General features: G+C 41.2%; 1 protein-coding gene across 1 annotated transcript in view; it reads right to left on the reverse strand.

Annotated features, from left to right (window-relative positions):
• Positions 1-15,369, reverse strand: part of PARD3B (par-3 family cell polarity regulator beta) — a 1,162,664-nt gene that overhangs the window by 570,428 nt on the left and 576,867 nt on the right. Inside the window, exon 5 of the mRNA XM_075530369.1 lies at positions 2,603-2,691. Coding sequence (XP_075386484.1) covers positions 2,603-2,691 — 89 coding nt within the window. The remainder of the gene's footprint in view (positions 1-2,602; positions 2,692-15,369) is intronic.

Raw genomic sequence — 15,369 nt, forward strand, 5'->3', positions numbered from 1 at the left:
GTCATCATAGATGCTGTCCTCACTGAGATCGCCATCATCACCATCACTGCTGTCATGTTCATACAAAGTGTAGTCTTCACTGCCATCCACAGCATTACTAATACTACATTTCTGGAAGGCACGTCACACCATGTCTTCTAGAATGTCTTTCCATGCATCTCAAACCCACTTGGCTATTAACTCTATGTCAGGCTTCATGAGATTTCCTCCTTTTGTTAGTCGGGCTTGACCAGATGACATCCATTCATGCCACATCCTTCACACTCGATCTTTAAAAGGCTTATTCAAAGATACATCCAGAGGCTGCAGTACAGATGTAAGCCCAAATAACGGCTGAAGCAACTTTACTAGATTTTGCCAATTTTTTATGTCATCCGATAGGTGGGCTCTGAACATATCCCAAACAAGGAACGATGGCTTTTTCTTTAAGGCTGCTCCTGTTCATCAGTTCCAAATTTCTTCCAGACATTTTTTTGTTCCGTCTTCATCCAGCCAGCCTTTATCATGTGCATGCACAGTAATTCTTGGTGGGCAATTGATCTTTTTAGGCAAGGTCTTTCTTTTAAAAATAATGACAGGACACAGCTTAGTTCCATTAGCCAAACATGATAGAACAACTGTAAAGTGTTTTTTAAATTTTTTTCATTTCCTGTGGTTTTGAGAAAAATATTTTTTTCTCTTGCCACAGTTCTGTTGCTTGGAAGATCAAAAGTCATGGCAGTTTCATCCATATTCCCAATATCTGCCAGGTCATAATTATAAATCCTTCTTTGTTTCATAATAAATGACTGGAATAACATAATTTTTTCTTCAAGGTCTTGTGGCAATTTTTGGGAAATCTTTGTTCTTTGTCTCAAACATAATAGGCCAAACCTATTCATGAAGGGGGTATACCATCCTGCTGATGCAGCAAGTTTTTCAATGCCTGGTGCTTTATATTTGTCATCCTTAGCCATTTGTAGAGCATGTATGTGGATTCCCATGCGTGTTATGCAGTAACCATTTTGATGACACTCCATAATCCATTTATGCAATTCACTCTCTAGAGCCCTATAAAAAGACTTTAAACCACGATGAGCTTTTTTAGTTTTTGGAATCTGTTCCAAGTCAGTCTTCATTTTCTGCCACTGCCTCACTTGCTTTTCGTCAACACAGAATTCCCTACTTGCAATACTGTTATTGCTCTCTTCTGCTTTTGACACAACCTTCATTTTGAAACCCCCCCGCGACGTGTTAGCCGGGAGGAAGAGAGGAGTCCGTGTGGGCAGGGGATGCAGGATGTGAATTAACACAGAGACCAGAGGGGAGAGATGGAGCGCAGCCACAGACACATCCTTACCAGTTCCCCTGCTGGCATAACTGAATCACTACGGGTGCTTCTGCGAATTGGAGCCGTCCACGTCATAGGATGACTCTGATTGGTTAGATGTGAGTAAACAAACATTCAAAGTCCTGCAGTGTCAGAGGGCTTTGAATGAACAGTGGAGAAACAGGCAATCACCAGCGAGATAATGGGCATTCATCCGTTACCTCGGCAGGGGTTGGTGTGGTGGGGGAAGGGGTGGCAGCGAGATGTTAGACCTCACTGGGGTACCACTGACCCATGTATAAGCTGAACCCCAGTTTCTCAGCACATTTTTTGTGCTGAAAAACTCGGCTTATACACGAGTATATATGGTAGATAAATAGTTATATGATCATATAGCTGAAAGTTCAAAACCTCAAGAGAAATCACATTTTGGTGATAAAAATTCTTATAACATGTCAACATACTTATATAATGTATTAATTCATTTATATACTTAAAGTTAATTCCATGCAAAATATTCGGCACCTATTAGTAACTGGACTGAATTGAAAGAATATGCTGGATACATGATCAAACAAATCTTGTCAACCACAGAAGCCTCATCTTCTGAGGCTGAAGCCAATAACATATTAAAAGAAGAATTACATTCCTCATGCCAAATTTTAGGTAACAATAGAGAAATATTATATCAATGATAACATTCATGGCAATAATAAAGGTAATGATGACAAATAACAATAGCAGTTGCAACACCAATAAATCCTCAAAGGCCCCAATCTGCTTGAACCACTGTGGACGTGCTCCACACATACAGGAAGTTTCTAAAAGTTCAAGAAACAGACAAAAATTCCATTATCTTTCAATTACATTTATCCCCACCAACATTTTGAAGTCTTATATTAGCTCAATTAAAACTCATTTAACTCATCTAATTCTCTTCCTAACTAATTTAATCCTTATGCACATGCTCTGAAGAAGTTTTTAGTAATATCTGCATTTTGTTTGCTGGTGTCTTTAGGTGGCATGGTGTTGATGCTGACCCGTAGTGAGCCCGTGTGTCCTAGAAGGAAACCCCGTGCAAGTCTGCCCATCCCCAGTATCACTGTCATGCTGAACCCATTGATGCAGTCATTGCATTGCATTAATATATCTTGTTGAGGGGCTTCCTCTCGTCCACGGACCCTGTTCTCGACCAATTCGGAATGAATTTGCCCCACTCTTCTATTTATTCAAATAAGAGTAAGATATCAAATATGTAGCAGATAGAAGCACTTTATTCACAGGACACAATACCTCAATGCATCCTTAATTTTTGGTGATGTCAGGAATTCCGTCTGTTCACCATTCATAACTTCTCCGTCTTTTATGTCCTGTGAGGAGTCCTGTAAAAAAAGAAACTTATAAGCATGTATATACTACATATAGAGAAAGACATGAATAAAATCTCTCCGCCTGGAGAGTACATAGTTCTACTCAGGATATGTGCAGTTGGCTCCCGTTCCTTTGAAGACTGCAAACAGTGACTAATCCTTTCAGGGTTTTCCATGTTCTTTTCTCTACTGTTTGGTTTCTGAAATACTCAAATGGGCCATTTGCCTCGGTCAGCACCTCAAGAGGCTTGGAGTGTATCATCGGCCAGCTGTGGTCCAGAAGACTGTGACTCAGAGAAATCCTTTTGGACAGGGTACACTGCCCCGATGGGATTTCCAAGGCTGTAAGTCTTCAGAGAAACAGACTGACTGCCACATTTCCCCCCACAGAACATCTGGTAAGTTTGAACCACCAAACTTCTGGTTAGCAGCTGAGCATTAAATGACTGCCCCAGCACAGCATATACCATTTAGCTTCCAGCTACTCTCTAACAGCCTGGGGCCTGAGCATCTTTAACCGAGAAGGAAAAGGAGTACCAAAGGGACCATGTCCTTGACAGGTGGTGATGTGTTAACTTTAATGTCAAGTACTGGCTCATGCATCCCGCGGTCCTCATACAAGGAAGGCAAACTCCATGCAGAAGAGTTGTCTAGCTACGCGACTTCTGTCAGAGCGTATTAAGAACGTCATAAAAGAAAAAGGAACCTGGCCTTCTTACTTGGCCATGCGAGTTAGTCTGGGGATGACCTTCACCAGAAAGAAGCTAAAATTGACCATTTCGTTTCGAGAATGTTAACTGCATTTCTCTAACAGGAGAAGAACGGGCCAGAGAGGTGCTGCGCTCTAGAGCAGCCACGAGTTGAATTGGATGTCCCCTAGACCAAAAGCGGAGAGGAGGGATTCTAGACAGCAAGCTTGACGCAGTCGTATTCATGGACAGCTTCAGTGCCTTGTGGGCAATGACCTGTAATCCTGCGGAAACCACTCCTTGCCTTAGCGGGAGGAGGGCCACTAGCCAAACAGTCTTGGTTATGAACTGCGCATTCAATTTACCAATCTGTCTCGTATATAAATACCCATTGTCAACCGCCGCACAAGTGGCGGATGGAGCACACATGAATCTGAAAACATCAATTCAACAAGAGCAACAACAAGCTTGAACACAAACGAGTTAGGCGAATGTCTTAATTAAAGAAAGGCATATCAGCAATGACAGCAGTTTGTCTCAGTGAATTGACTGGAAAAAAGGAAACGTATTTCAGTCTTACGCTGAGTGGCAATGCTCCAACTAGCATTTTTGATGTTTCTGTGAGGAACTTGGTCTGCACTAGATTTTTATTTTCATTTTTTTCTTTTCTTCACAGGGATAAAGGGGGGTGGGGTGGAATCCATTCATGTAAAGAACACTTCATAGTTGAAGGCCAGAGCTCTTAAACTTGGAGTGTCTCTGAAAGCTGTTGACCATTTATATTGTTAAGAAGGGCTTGACCTACGCTGAGGAGAGGAGATGGGAGCATGTAGAAAAAATACAGTGGACGACGACTTAACCAAGTATTTGAGGTTAGTGAATCGATCATGACATTCAAAGACTCCATGGATGCTATTTTTGACATAATTATAAATGGCATTTTCTTTATTTCATTTTTACTTCCTTTTGAGAACATGGAAATACAAGGTATTTTGATATATTGGTATCATATCATGCAACCCTGAGGCTCTTGTTCATCAGTTCTAATAGCTTTCTTCTGTACACGCATTCCTTCTGGGCCTTCTGTATACACGTCATATCCTCTGGGATGAGAGATATTTACACTTCTTACTTCCAAGGACCCTTAATTTATTTTCTTGCCTAATCACCCTGGCTAGAGCCAACAGAAAAAAATGTTGTAAAGAAGTAGTAAGAGCAGACCTCCTTTCTCTCAGGTAATAATCCCCCAGGTAAACTTACTGAAGACTCCTTATAGACCACATTCATTTCCTGATTTTTAGCATGAAGAAATTCTTTCTTGTTTGCAGCCCTTGAGGAACCTGTTTGGTTTGTTAATGGTCAGCTCAGGTCTGGACAGAGATGTCCTTAAATTTCTTAAGCCTCTAAGGACCCTCTGCTTAGTTCAAGGGCATGTGAGTGAGAGTTAGGGCACACCTCTCCTGTCTTGAGAAGGAGTTTATAATTGGGTCCGAGCTTCAAATGCGGGTAAAAGTACATTTGTAGCATCCTCTCAGGACTCTTCTTAGTATGTGAACAGTTGTCACCTAAGTATGGATTTACAGAGTCCCAAGACATAGGCCAGCCTCCACCCACACCCACTGCCACTGAGTTGATTCTGACTCATAGCAACCCTAAACAGGGTGTCAGAGACTGAGCCTTACAGGAGTGGGCCGTCTCATCCTCCTCCCTCAGGGCAACCGATAGGCTTGTGGTTGGTAAACCGATGCTTAACCGACAGCACCACCCGAGAGTGGTGGGTAAATCCCGCATGAACAATTCGCTCCCTATGGCACAATAACTAAGCACTCATTGGTACAAACTCATCAGAGGCCCCAAGGGAGGCAAGGACTGGTGACCAGCTCCCTCAAGGCTGACAGCCTAGAAAGCCCGATGGCCAGCTCGTCTCTGGGATGGAGAATCCTGATGCATCAGAATCAACTTGACAGCACGCAAGGCCAGCAGATTTCCTTTACAGCTTCTCTGGCGTTTTCCAAGCCACAATCACGATTGAAGCTCAACTTATGCCACATTAAAGAATGGATTCTACTCTGGACATTGTGCTGTTCAAGAGGGTGCTTTCAGTCAGGAACAAGAAGGCACACTTTGGGAAAAGAAACTTTGCCAGAGAGTTGTCAGAGAAAATAATTAAAAGATAGCATATAAAAATACTAACAACGAAAAATACTCGGTGGTAGTTCTTCAGAGTGGACTTCAAACTCCTTCTAGCCCTCTCCTGATGGCCTCCATGCTGGCTTCCCCCATTAACCATGATCGCAACTAATCAGTTGGGGAATAAAGTTAGGATCTATGAAAATGTGATGATGTCATTGCTCTTAAGAGATATTCAACTTGTCTTTATCTTACATGGATGTACTCTTTGTTGCTGTAAGACTCTGATGAATACCCAGATTGAGGAAGAGCTTCATTTGAATGGTTTTGACAGTATTGTCATTTTTGTGGAGTGGAGATTTTCGGAGGTTTCTATTTCATCATTGCAGAAGTACTTTTTTGAAGCTCCACTTTAAGTGTGACATATTTCCATGGCTGGCACATTGACCTTGGCTGTTGATGGCCAATCTTTCTTGTGTTCCATAGATGTTTAACAAGGAACAGCCTCAGAAGTATGCCGGTAGGCTGAATGGTGTCTGACACATCTTGCGTTGCCCACGAATGAGCAACTTCAGAAAAAGAAAGGCAGAAGTCATCCTTTTCATGACCCTGTCTCAGTAGTCACATAGCATCATTTGCACCACAGCATATTGATGAATTTATCAAGTCTAGTCAATATTCAGAGAAAGGAGGATTGGGTTGAATCATTAACAGTGAAGAGTATCACAAAGTGTGCAGGTGTATTTAAAACCCACCAGGAAGAAGACAGGGAGGCGGAACGGAATGCTTAGTTGAAATGCTTTTATTTCAGTTCGGGCCTTCTATCCACCAACACTGTTCCAGATTCAATGGAAATTTAGGCAGAGTAGCTGAATTTTTCTTTTCCTTTGATAATATCCTGAGCATGCTTTCGATCACTTCTTTTTTAAAGAAAAAAAAAAGCACTTTCAACCAAGGTTTGCAAATAACAGTATATGAAAACAGAATTAGAGGCTTTTGATCAGCAAAGATTAAACAATACTTTATGTACTATATTCCCATAAGCTGGTCTTGTTCAAAAATAAGTTCTGGCTTTTGCTTTGCATCTGGCAGGTAAGCTCCAGGCTCTGAAATTAACACACCTGATTGGAGTGTCTCTGTTTGTTGGGGGGAGGGGCATCTTGGGTCAGGTGGATACAGTCACATGATGGGGCTGAGCGCACCAGAAAGACCAATGATATGATAATGAGTGGGGTCTTTGAATCACAGCCATTTTGAAGACTGATAAACCATATGAATAACCAACCAATCAATCGCTTCTTTGTGAATGAAGATCCAAGAAAACTCTGGACATCGACATTTATGGAAGTTTCCATGGCTAGCAACAGTTTATTCATAGAAAGGCTTCAAAAAGATCACAGAAAAATAGAATTAAGAGATAAAATAAGATTTTACATATTGTGTCATGCATTAACTCCAAGAGCACACAATTGAATTTCATGGGGACAACAGTGGAGACTCTGCATTTAGTATTTCTTCTGGACTCTGCTCCATGTGCATCTCCCTGAAGCTGATTTTAATTTGTGTTCTTTCCCGATGATGAACAGATTTTAGGCAGTACTGTGATTCCATCAGAGAACTATCAAGGTTGAGGAGGCTTGAGAGCACTCTCAAACTTGCAGTTGGCATCCCTGGGGAGTGGGCAGCCTTAGAGACTATGCTATTGTCCTCAGCTGCCCTCAAGTCCGCATGGGCTGACTTTTAGAGGCTACATGCACAAGATCATGAAATACTGCAGGGTCCTGTGCCAGCCTCACAACTGCTCTTATGTTTTTGCCTGTTGTTGTAGCCACTTAGGAATCCATCATGTCGAGGACCTCCCTCTTGTTCACTGCCCCTCGAATTTTACCAAGCCCAAGGTCCTTCTCCAGGGACTGGTGTCCCCTGATACTATGTCCAAAGGACTTGATTCTAAAGAATTTTCTAACTATACTTCCTCCAAGGCAGATTTGTTTTTTCTCTGGCAGTTTGTGGTACTTTCAAGATTCTTTGACAGCACAGTAATTCAATTGCATCAATTCTTCTTTGACATCCATTGCCTTTTATTTTTAAAATCACTATCAAGAGGTCCTGTGCATCAGGCATACCCAAAGCATTGAGCCATTTGAACTCTTACTACCATTTCCACGAGCATTGATCATAGATCCAAGCAAGAAGAAATCCTGACAATTTCCATCTTTTCTCCACCAGGGTGATGCCTAAGGGTTCAGTATTGAGGATTTGGTTTCCTGTACATTGTAGTACACACTGAAGGCTGCAATCCTTGGTCCCCATCAGCAAATACTTCAAGTCTTTGAGTTCGGCAAACAAGGTTGTGACTATGCTTCCTCCAATTTCTTGGCCGATGATACTCTTATCCCAATCCAGTTATATTTTTCCTTTTTCTGACAAAATGTCATATACATGGCTATTTCTTAGCTACCCAAGCTAATAAGCGATGTAGCAAGGGCAACACACACATATACACACACACACACACACACACACACATGAGTGGCAGTTCATTAAAATGAATTATTTATATTTGGCTCTATGAATCTGCATAGATATAAAAATCCACAACATGTCAATGAAAAATAATTAGGATAACTGCTACATAGCTTTAACTATCTGTCTTGCTTTTTCCCTTCCTTCCACAAGTGAAACTTCATCCATTTGCCAAGGCAAGAAACTAACATACTTTCTGGTTCAAATCAACATTCTGCAAGGTTAAAAGGTTTTTCTGTACAACATCTAGTGAGATAGTAAGTAAAGATTCTGTTTATGTCAACAAAGTACTTAATAAGCCGAGTAGTTGAAAATGTCTATTTGAATTTTAAAGCAATATTGGGCCAATTGTAATGTGATAACCTGCTGCAGGATAATTCTGAACTGACTACAGTGAGGGAGCAATCATGTCAATACAAACAGACTTTAGACACACATGTTCCAAAACAGGAATCTGGCAATATTGAAAGTATGACCGCTCACCCTCTGCCTTTTGGTAGCTATCAACAAGGGTAACAATGAGAGCAGATCATCTCGTCAAGATGGCGGTATACATCACGAGCCCAAATATCTTCTGGATATTTTAAGATGAACATACTTGAATAAGACACAAGGCAAGGACAAAGATGCCTACCTAAAAGACTCCCCTGACATCAAGACCATTTTGACTCATAATGACCTTCATTATGATTCTGAGGCTATAACTCTTTAGACAGTCTCATTGCCCCACCCCCACCCAACAAGGAGCAGTTGGTGGCTTCGAGCTGAGTACCTTGAGGCTGGCAGTTCAAAGCTCACCAGATAGCACTACCAGGGCTCCGGTAGTTATTTACAGGTGCACCAACCACTTTTTCAAATAATTACAAAATAACTAACAAGCAGTGATATAAGAACATGCCCACGTTTGCTTCACTGAACTGCAGTGTGAAATGAAGAGTCACGAAATCACGCCAATCCCCAAATAAAAATGATATATAGGTTTCATAGATTATTTAAATAGCGCTGAGAAAAATCTGTAACATAATGACCTTTCAATTTGGGAATAAAGGGGCAAAATTTAACCCCGACTAAGAAGTACACATAAAAGAAATGGTGCCATACCACCAATATATTTCTTTTAACTTTAGGTTTTGAGAAGTATTAATTATATTACTTCAGATCCCCACATAGGCCTCCAGAAACACAGTGGTTTTGAAAGCTCTATATTTAAACTGTATTAATAAATTAGACTTTAGATGTTAACTTAAATAGAGAGATGCATCAGCTGAGTAGAACATCCGAATACAGAGCCATTCCAGGGTTCGCTTGCCCCCTGCCTTTGCCCCCTGCCTTTGCCCCCTGCCTTTGCCCGGGTAGAATTCCTCTCTCTTGTCACCTTCAGCTCGTCAACTGGGCAGAGCCCCTTTGGAAGCTTGTCCTTCACCTCCCCTAGCAGAGCAGAAAACGATCATACGTGGTGTTCACAACAGACAAGTTTAATTACTACAATTTTTAAAAAGTGAACATTTTTAGCAACACTCTCAGGATCACGGGAGCAGTTCTGACAGCCAGAATGAGTTGGATTTAAACATCGCGGCACTATTTTTAGCTTTAAAATCAACACTTACATAAATATTCCCAAACCAATTAGCAGCAGCTGGAAAGTAAAGGTGTTTACATTTCGTTAGCACTGGCGCTAACAACCGCACGCTCTCGGGGGCTGCAGGAGAAGGTCCCAGCGACAGGCGGGCACACCCTTCACTCCAGGGCTGATGAGGGTGTTGGCACCAGGCTATCATTTCACATTTGACAGCTGGGGGGAGTCACTGCACTGGCACAGGGGCTTGTATCAGTATGAAGCAGCCTCACGTCGCACACCCACAGAGAACCTTGGCACGCTTGATACAACATTCAGAGAAGAGAAGGCTCCTGCTCGCCAGTAGTGGTCCTAACGTTCTGTCTCCCTCCTCCAGAACCCAAAAGGAGGTGCAGGGAGCTAATGTGTTTGGCTGTTAACCAAAAGGTGGGAGTTCTTAGGGGGGAAAAGGGCCTGGAATCTACTTCAATGAGGAGCAACTTTCTTTTCTTTTCTTTCTTTCTCTCCCTCTTTCTTTCTTTCTTTCATACTTTTATCAGGGGCTCTTACATCTCTTATCACAATCCATGTATTCATCCAGTGTGTCAAGCACATCTGCACATATGCTGCCATCATCATTTTCAAAGCATTCTCTTCCCACTTGAGCCCTTGATATCAGCTCCCCATTTCTTCCCCCTCTCCCCCCTTCATAAACCTTGATAAGTTATAGATTATTATTTTCATATCGTACATCATTCTCTATTGCCCCTCACCCACTTTTTTGTTGTTTGTTCCCCTGGGAGGGGGTCCTAGGTTGATCCTGTGATCAATTCCCCCTTTTCCTCCCACACTTCCCTAATGCTCCTGGTATCTCGACTCTCATTGTTGGCTCTGAAGGGGTTTATATGTCCTGGATTTCCTATGTCGCAGGCTCTTACCTGAAGCAGTGTACATGTGTTCTGGTCTAATCTGATTTGTTCAGGTAGAAGTGAGGTCATGATAGTGGGGGAAGGAAGCACCAAAGAACTAGAGGAAACTTGTGTGTTTCATTGGTGCTATACTACACCCTGACTGCTTCATTTCTTCCCTGTGACCCCTCTGTAGGGGATGTCCAATTATCTACAGATAGGCATTGGGTCTCCACTCCATGCCCCCACCCCGCTCGCCTTGAGTCTTATTTTGTTCTGAGGATCAACTTTCTATTACGTGCATTCTAAAATGGATATGCCATTGGAAACCCAATGGAGCACCATTCTACTGGGACACATATGGTATTTGCCATGAGCTTGAATCAAGTACAGTTTATGGCAATAGTTTGGATGAAACGAAGATAGACATTCTGTGTACAGAGGACGGCCACCTTCCTGTGTATTCACCTGTTGTCAGAGAATCGATTCTGACTCTCGGTCATCCGGTCATCCTATAGGATACAGTAGCAGTGTCCTTTATTGTTCGCAAGACAAATCTTTATGGAGACACGTGACCACATCTCCCCATCTGAGTGGCTAGAGAACTCAAGCTGCAGCCCTTCTAGCTAGTGATCAAGAGCTCAAAACCGCTGCACTACCAGGGATCTTGCTTTGCACTTAGAGGTGATAAAAATGGCTTTGATTTTGGTGCCCCCCCCCAATGTTCAGCTAGCATTAAAACCACTTGCCCACAAAAATGTAACCACCATGGAGCTCAGGTGCATTTTAAAAGAAGATCTGCATTCTGAAAAGTCAACTACAAGTTTCTTCTGAAAGTGTACATGCATTTGAGAAGGAGCGTAATAGAAAAATTATACAGAGGAGATTTGAAAATCAGGATATGTGCCCGTGCTTGGAGTTCATATATAAACAGAATGCAAATTTTAAAATAAGAATTCTGGGAATGGTTTCAGAAAATTTGTTTTCACTCCTCAGAGTAAGAAAGTCTGAGCTAAAGGAAAAACAAACTGCATTTGGTAAGTACACATAAGAAATTAACGTGCATTTGGATGGTTAAGCACTGTTATTCAAGCTTCACCTACTAGTGCTTTGAATAATGTCTTGTCATTGAAGATATCTCAGTTGCTTTCATAAATATAATCCTTAAAAGGTTTCAGTCTTGGCACTTTAACATACCCATAATGCTTTATATCGATGCTTGAGTGTATGTATATATGTATGTGTGTATGCATGGATGTATCTGGGCATCAAAAATATTGTGGGGAAATGAAAGAATAGATAATAAGATTTTACCATGAACTTCTGAAGCCCTCTCTTGTGCATATATACATATATGTGTGAATGTGTGTCATTAGATTGTATACTTGTGTGCCTGTACAGTGGAAAGATAACTAGAAATTTGAAAAAATGTTAAATTATAAATTGATTAAGAAAAAAGTGCCACATTTTATGGCCTTATACTTATATTACAGCGCCCTGATGGTAGTATCAGACAAACGATGGACTGCTAAGCATAATGTTGGCAGTTCAAACCCACCAGCTGCTTGGAGAGACAGCAATGGACAATCTGTTCCCTTAAAGATTCATAGCCTCAGAAACTCCATAAAGTGTTGCTATGCATTGGAATTGACTCAAAGGACGTAGTGGGCTTTTGTTACATATGTATTTCTATTGCTGGCTTGCTGAAGCGAGGAGGACTTGAAGACCCACGTGCTGATATAAGAGGGGGTGCCCTACCCTGAAATTGCACTGGGCAGAGTGGAGCTTTTATAACAAGCATTTGTCCTGCTAGGCACTCATTGAGCAACTCGCTCTGAGTTAGTGCACCCAGTGGTGTCGCTAGGGAAGGTTCTCCCTGGTCACAGTGACTTTTTTCAGAAAAGCAGCCATCTCAGTATGCCAGTTTTTGACCAAAACAAACAAACGAACAAACAGCATGCCTCTCTTGCCCCATGCACCTGACTCACCTGACCTCACTCTGAGACTCTTGTTTCTGCAAATAAAGAGGGACCTGAAAGGAGAGGGATTTGATGACATATAAGAAGTACAGAAACAATTGAGGGACATGCTGTCAGCCCTCCAAACAGATGAATTTGAAAAATGTTTCCAAGAAAGGAATCATAGATTTGACAAATATATTAAGTATAATGGAGAGTACTTTGAAGGTGATAAAGTTGTTTTGTAAAACAATTAAACACATAATTTTGAAAAAGAAATCCGTGTTTTGGGTTTTTTTTTTTTTTGAGGAGTTACCCCATCATAGATGAAGAAATGCTGCTAGCTTCAGTATGGATTACAACTCAATGTCAGGAAGGTCAAATACCTCACAACTGGGCCCATAGGGGACATTCCGATATACATAGTAAATATTGGAGTTTTCAATTATTTCAGCTTGCTTGGATCACAATCAATGCTCAGGGAAGCAGCAAACAAGAGATCAAATGACATTGTGTTGAGCAAATCTACTGCACAAGACCTCTTGAAAGTGTTGAAAGCAACGAAATTACTTTGAGAATTAATTTTGGCCTAACTCAAGCCCTGGTATTTTCAATTACTTCATATCCCTGTGCAAGATGGACATTGAATAAGGAAGATCCGCGAAGAATGGTGCCTTTGAATTATGGTGCTGGCGAAGACTCTTGGAGACCCCATGGACCGCCAAAAGAACAAACCAATCTGTCTTGGCCAACATAGAGCCAGAATTCTGCTTAAAAGCAATGGCAAGACTTCTTTTCCCATGGTTGGACCTGTCATCAGGAGAAACCAGTACCCACAAAAGGCCTGCCTGCGTGGTAATGTAGCGGGTCAATGAAAAAGAGGAAGGTCCTCCCCAAGAGGATGGGGACACAGGTACTGCCTCAATAGGCTCAAGCATAGGAACAATTGTGAAGACAGAGCCCAAGCCTACAGGGCTTCCTTCTAGATGAGATAGGGTCACTAGGAGTCCTGACGACAGCTACAACAAAAACACCTTTTGTTACAATAGTGATCCTGAAACTGTAGCCTGGACTACTGGAAAGACATGGCTCTCGGAGACCTACCCCCAAGGGCCTGATGCAGCCAGTGCAAGGGTTGCTGGACAGTTACTTATCTCATATTCCCCAGATGCTGACAGTCCAGGAAACTATAACTAAACGTAGGTAAAAACGAGAATATGTCCTGGGAATCACAGAGCTGATGGTGTTGGTCTAGGCTCCCTGGGGGTGCTGTCCAGTAAACATTGGATTGCTAATGTTAAGGTCTGTGATTCAAACTCACCAGCTGCTGCAGGAGAGAAAGATGAAGCTGCCTAGCCCCATCAACACTTACAAAAACTCCGAAACCCTATATAAAAGAGTAGCGATCAATCAGAATTCAGCTGGTGGCAGTGAATAGTGTTGGCCTACTCCTTTTATAGCTAAGGAAACCCAGATGCTCAGAAGTGGCTATCTTTTACACATATTGTAATAATGGCAAAAACAGTAGCTAAGATTCCTGATACTCAATTCATGTTTTTACTGTGTAGCAAGCTAAAGAGGGGTTGACTTAATGAGTGCAAACCTTACTACTGATATATATATATATTTACTTTTCTTTCAATGATGTTAGCAACAATCATAAGAGTAATGTGTCTTACAATGTTTCTTTCAAAGACCTCAACACATTTCACATGTAATTAAATGCATACTCCTAAAAATCTTAGGCTATTCTAAGGTGTTTCTACGCACCTTTAATCTATAGAAATATTCAAGAGTGAAATATTAACATCTTGTCCAAAGTGAAATGGAAGGGCAGAGGAAGAATCAAGATTTCTAAGGATGGTGTCTCCTCACATCTAAGTTTGAATGCAAAAATATTAAATACAATTATAAAATAGAAAGAATATTGTACCTCGCAAAGATTCTTAGATAACGATATAAGAAAGACAGGGGTAGGAAAAATGTCTTACGATGAAGCACGAAAAGAGATGATTTTCAAGGAAACTAATCCAGTACTTCATTAAGCTAGAGATTGTATTCTAATAACTGCATTTTTGAAACTTACTTTTGTAACATGGTTAATTAGATCACTCCCATAAAGTCAATTCTGCCTCACAGCGACACGTGACTGTTTCAGAGAGCATGTAGTTCTGGGATATGTAGTACCCAGGCTGACTTTCATTGACACGCATGGTATTTGTGGGTGGCCATGCCCTCTCTTTACCTAGGTTGTGTCTAAATTGTGGAATGGTTTTCATAGCATCAGAAAACAAACACACACCCATCCCCAAATAAAAACAGTAGCAAAGTAAATTTTCAGAGAGAAAATGCTATTGCACAGTGGAGCACAGCCAGCTCTCTTCCAATTCAAAGGAAACTAGCTTCCAGTAGAGGGTCTATCATTGTTTTGCCAAGTGACCAATCCCCTGGACCCCTCAATCGTCATTTCATTACCTGTAAACTGAGACATAAGATGTTTAAGAGCTTTCTGAAGTCTATTCCAGGTTTTAAAATGTTATAGTACTTAGCCAATTGATTCCAAATAAAGCGGGCTAAGGAAATATGCATATGAAAATTCTCGCACAGATAAATTAGGGCATAATTATTCATTTGAACAAATGTTGGAAGAATTCTTTTTAGAAGCAGTTTTGCATAGCATGCACATGCATACAGACAACACAAAAGGGTTAGGGAAAATTCTATTATCTTTTAATTCATTTTTTCCATGAATTTTTAAAAGCCTTCTTGATATATTTATATATGTATGCATATATATTAATGTGTGTGTATTTGCCTCAAACACACTGCTGTCTGGTTGATTCTGACTCATCGCTATTCTATCTAGGGCTTCTAAGATTGTAAATCTGGACGGGATCACACATCCTCAGCTTTCTCCCAAGGAG

This window comes from Tenrec ecaudatus, chromosome 13 (assembly GCF_050624435.1).
Source record: "Tenrec ecaudatus isolate mTenEca1 chromosome 13, mTenEca1.hap1, whole genome shotgun sequence".
NCBI classification, from domain to species: domain Eukaryota; kingdom Metazoa; phylum Chordata; class Mammalia; order Afrosoricida; family Tenrecidae; genus Tenrec; species Tenrec ecaudatus.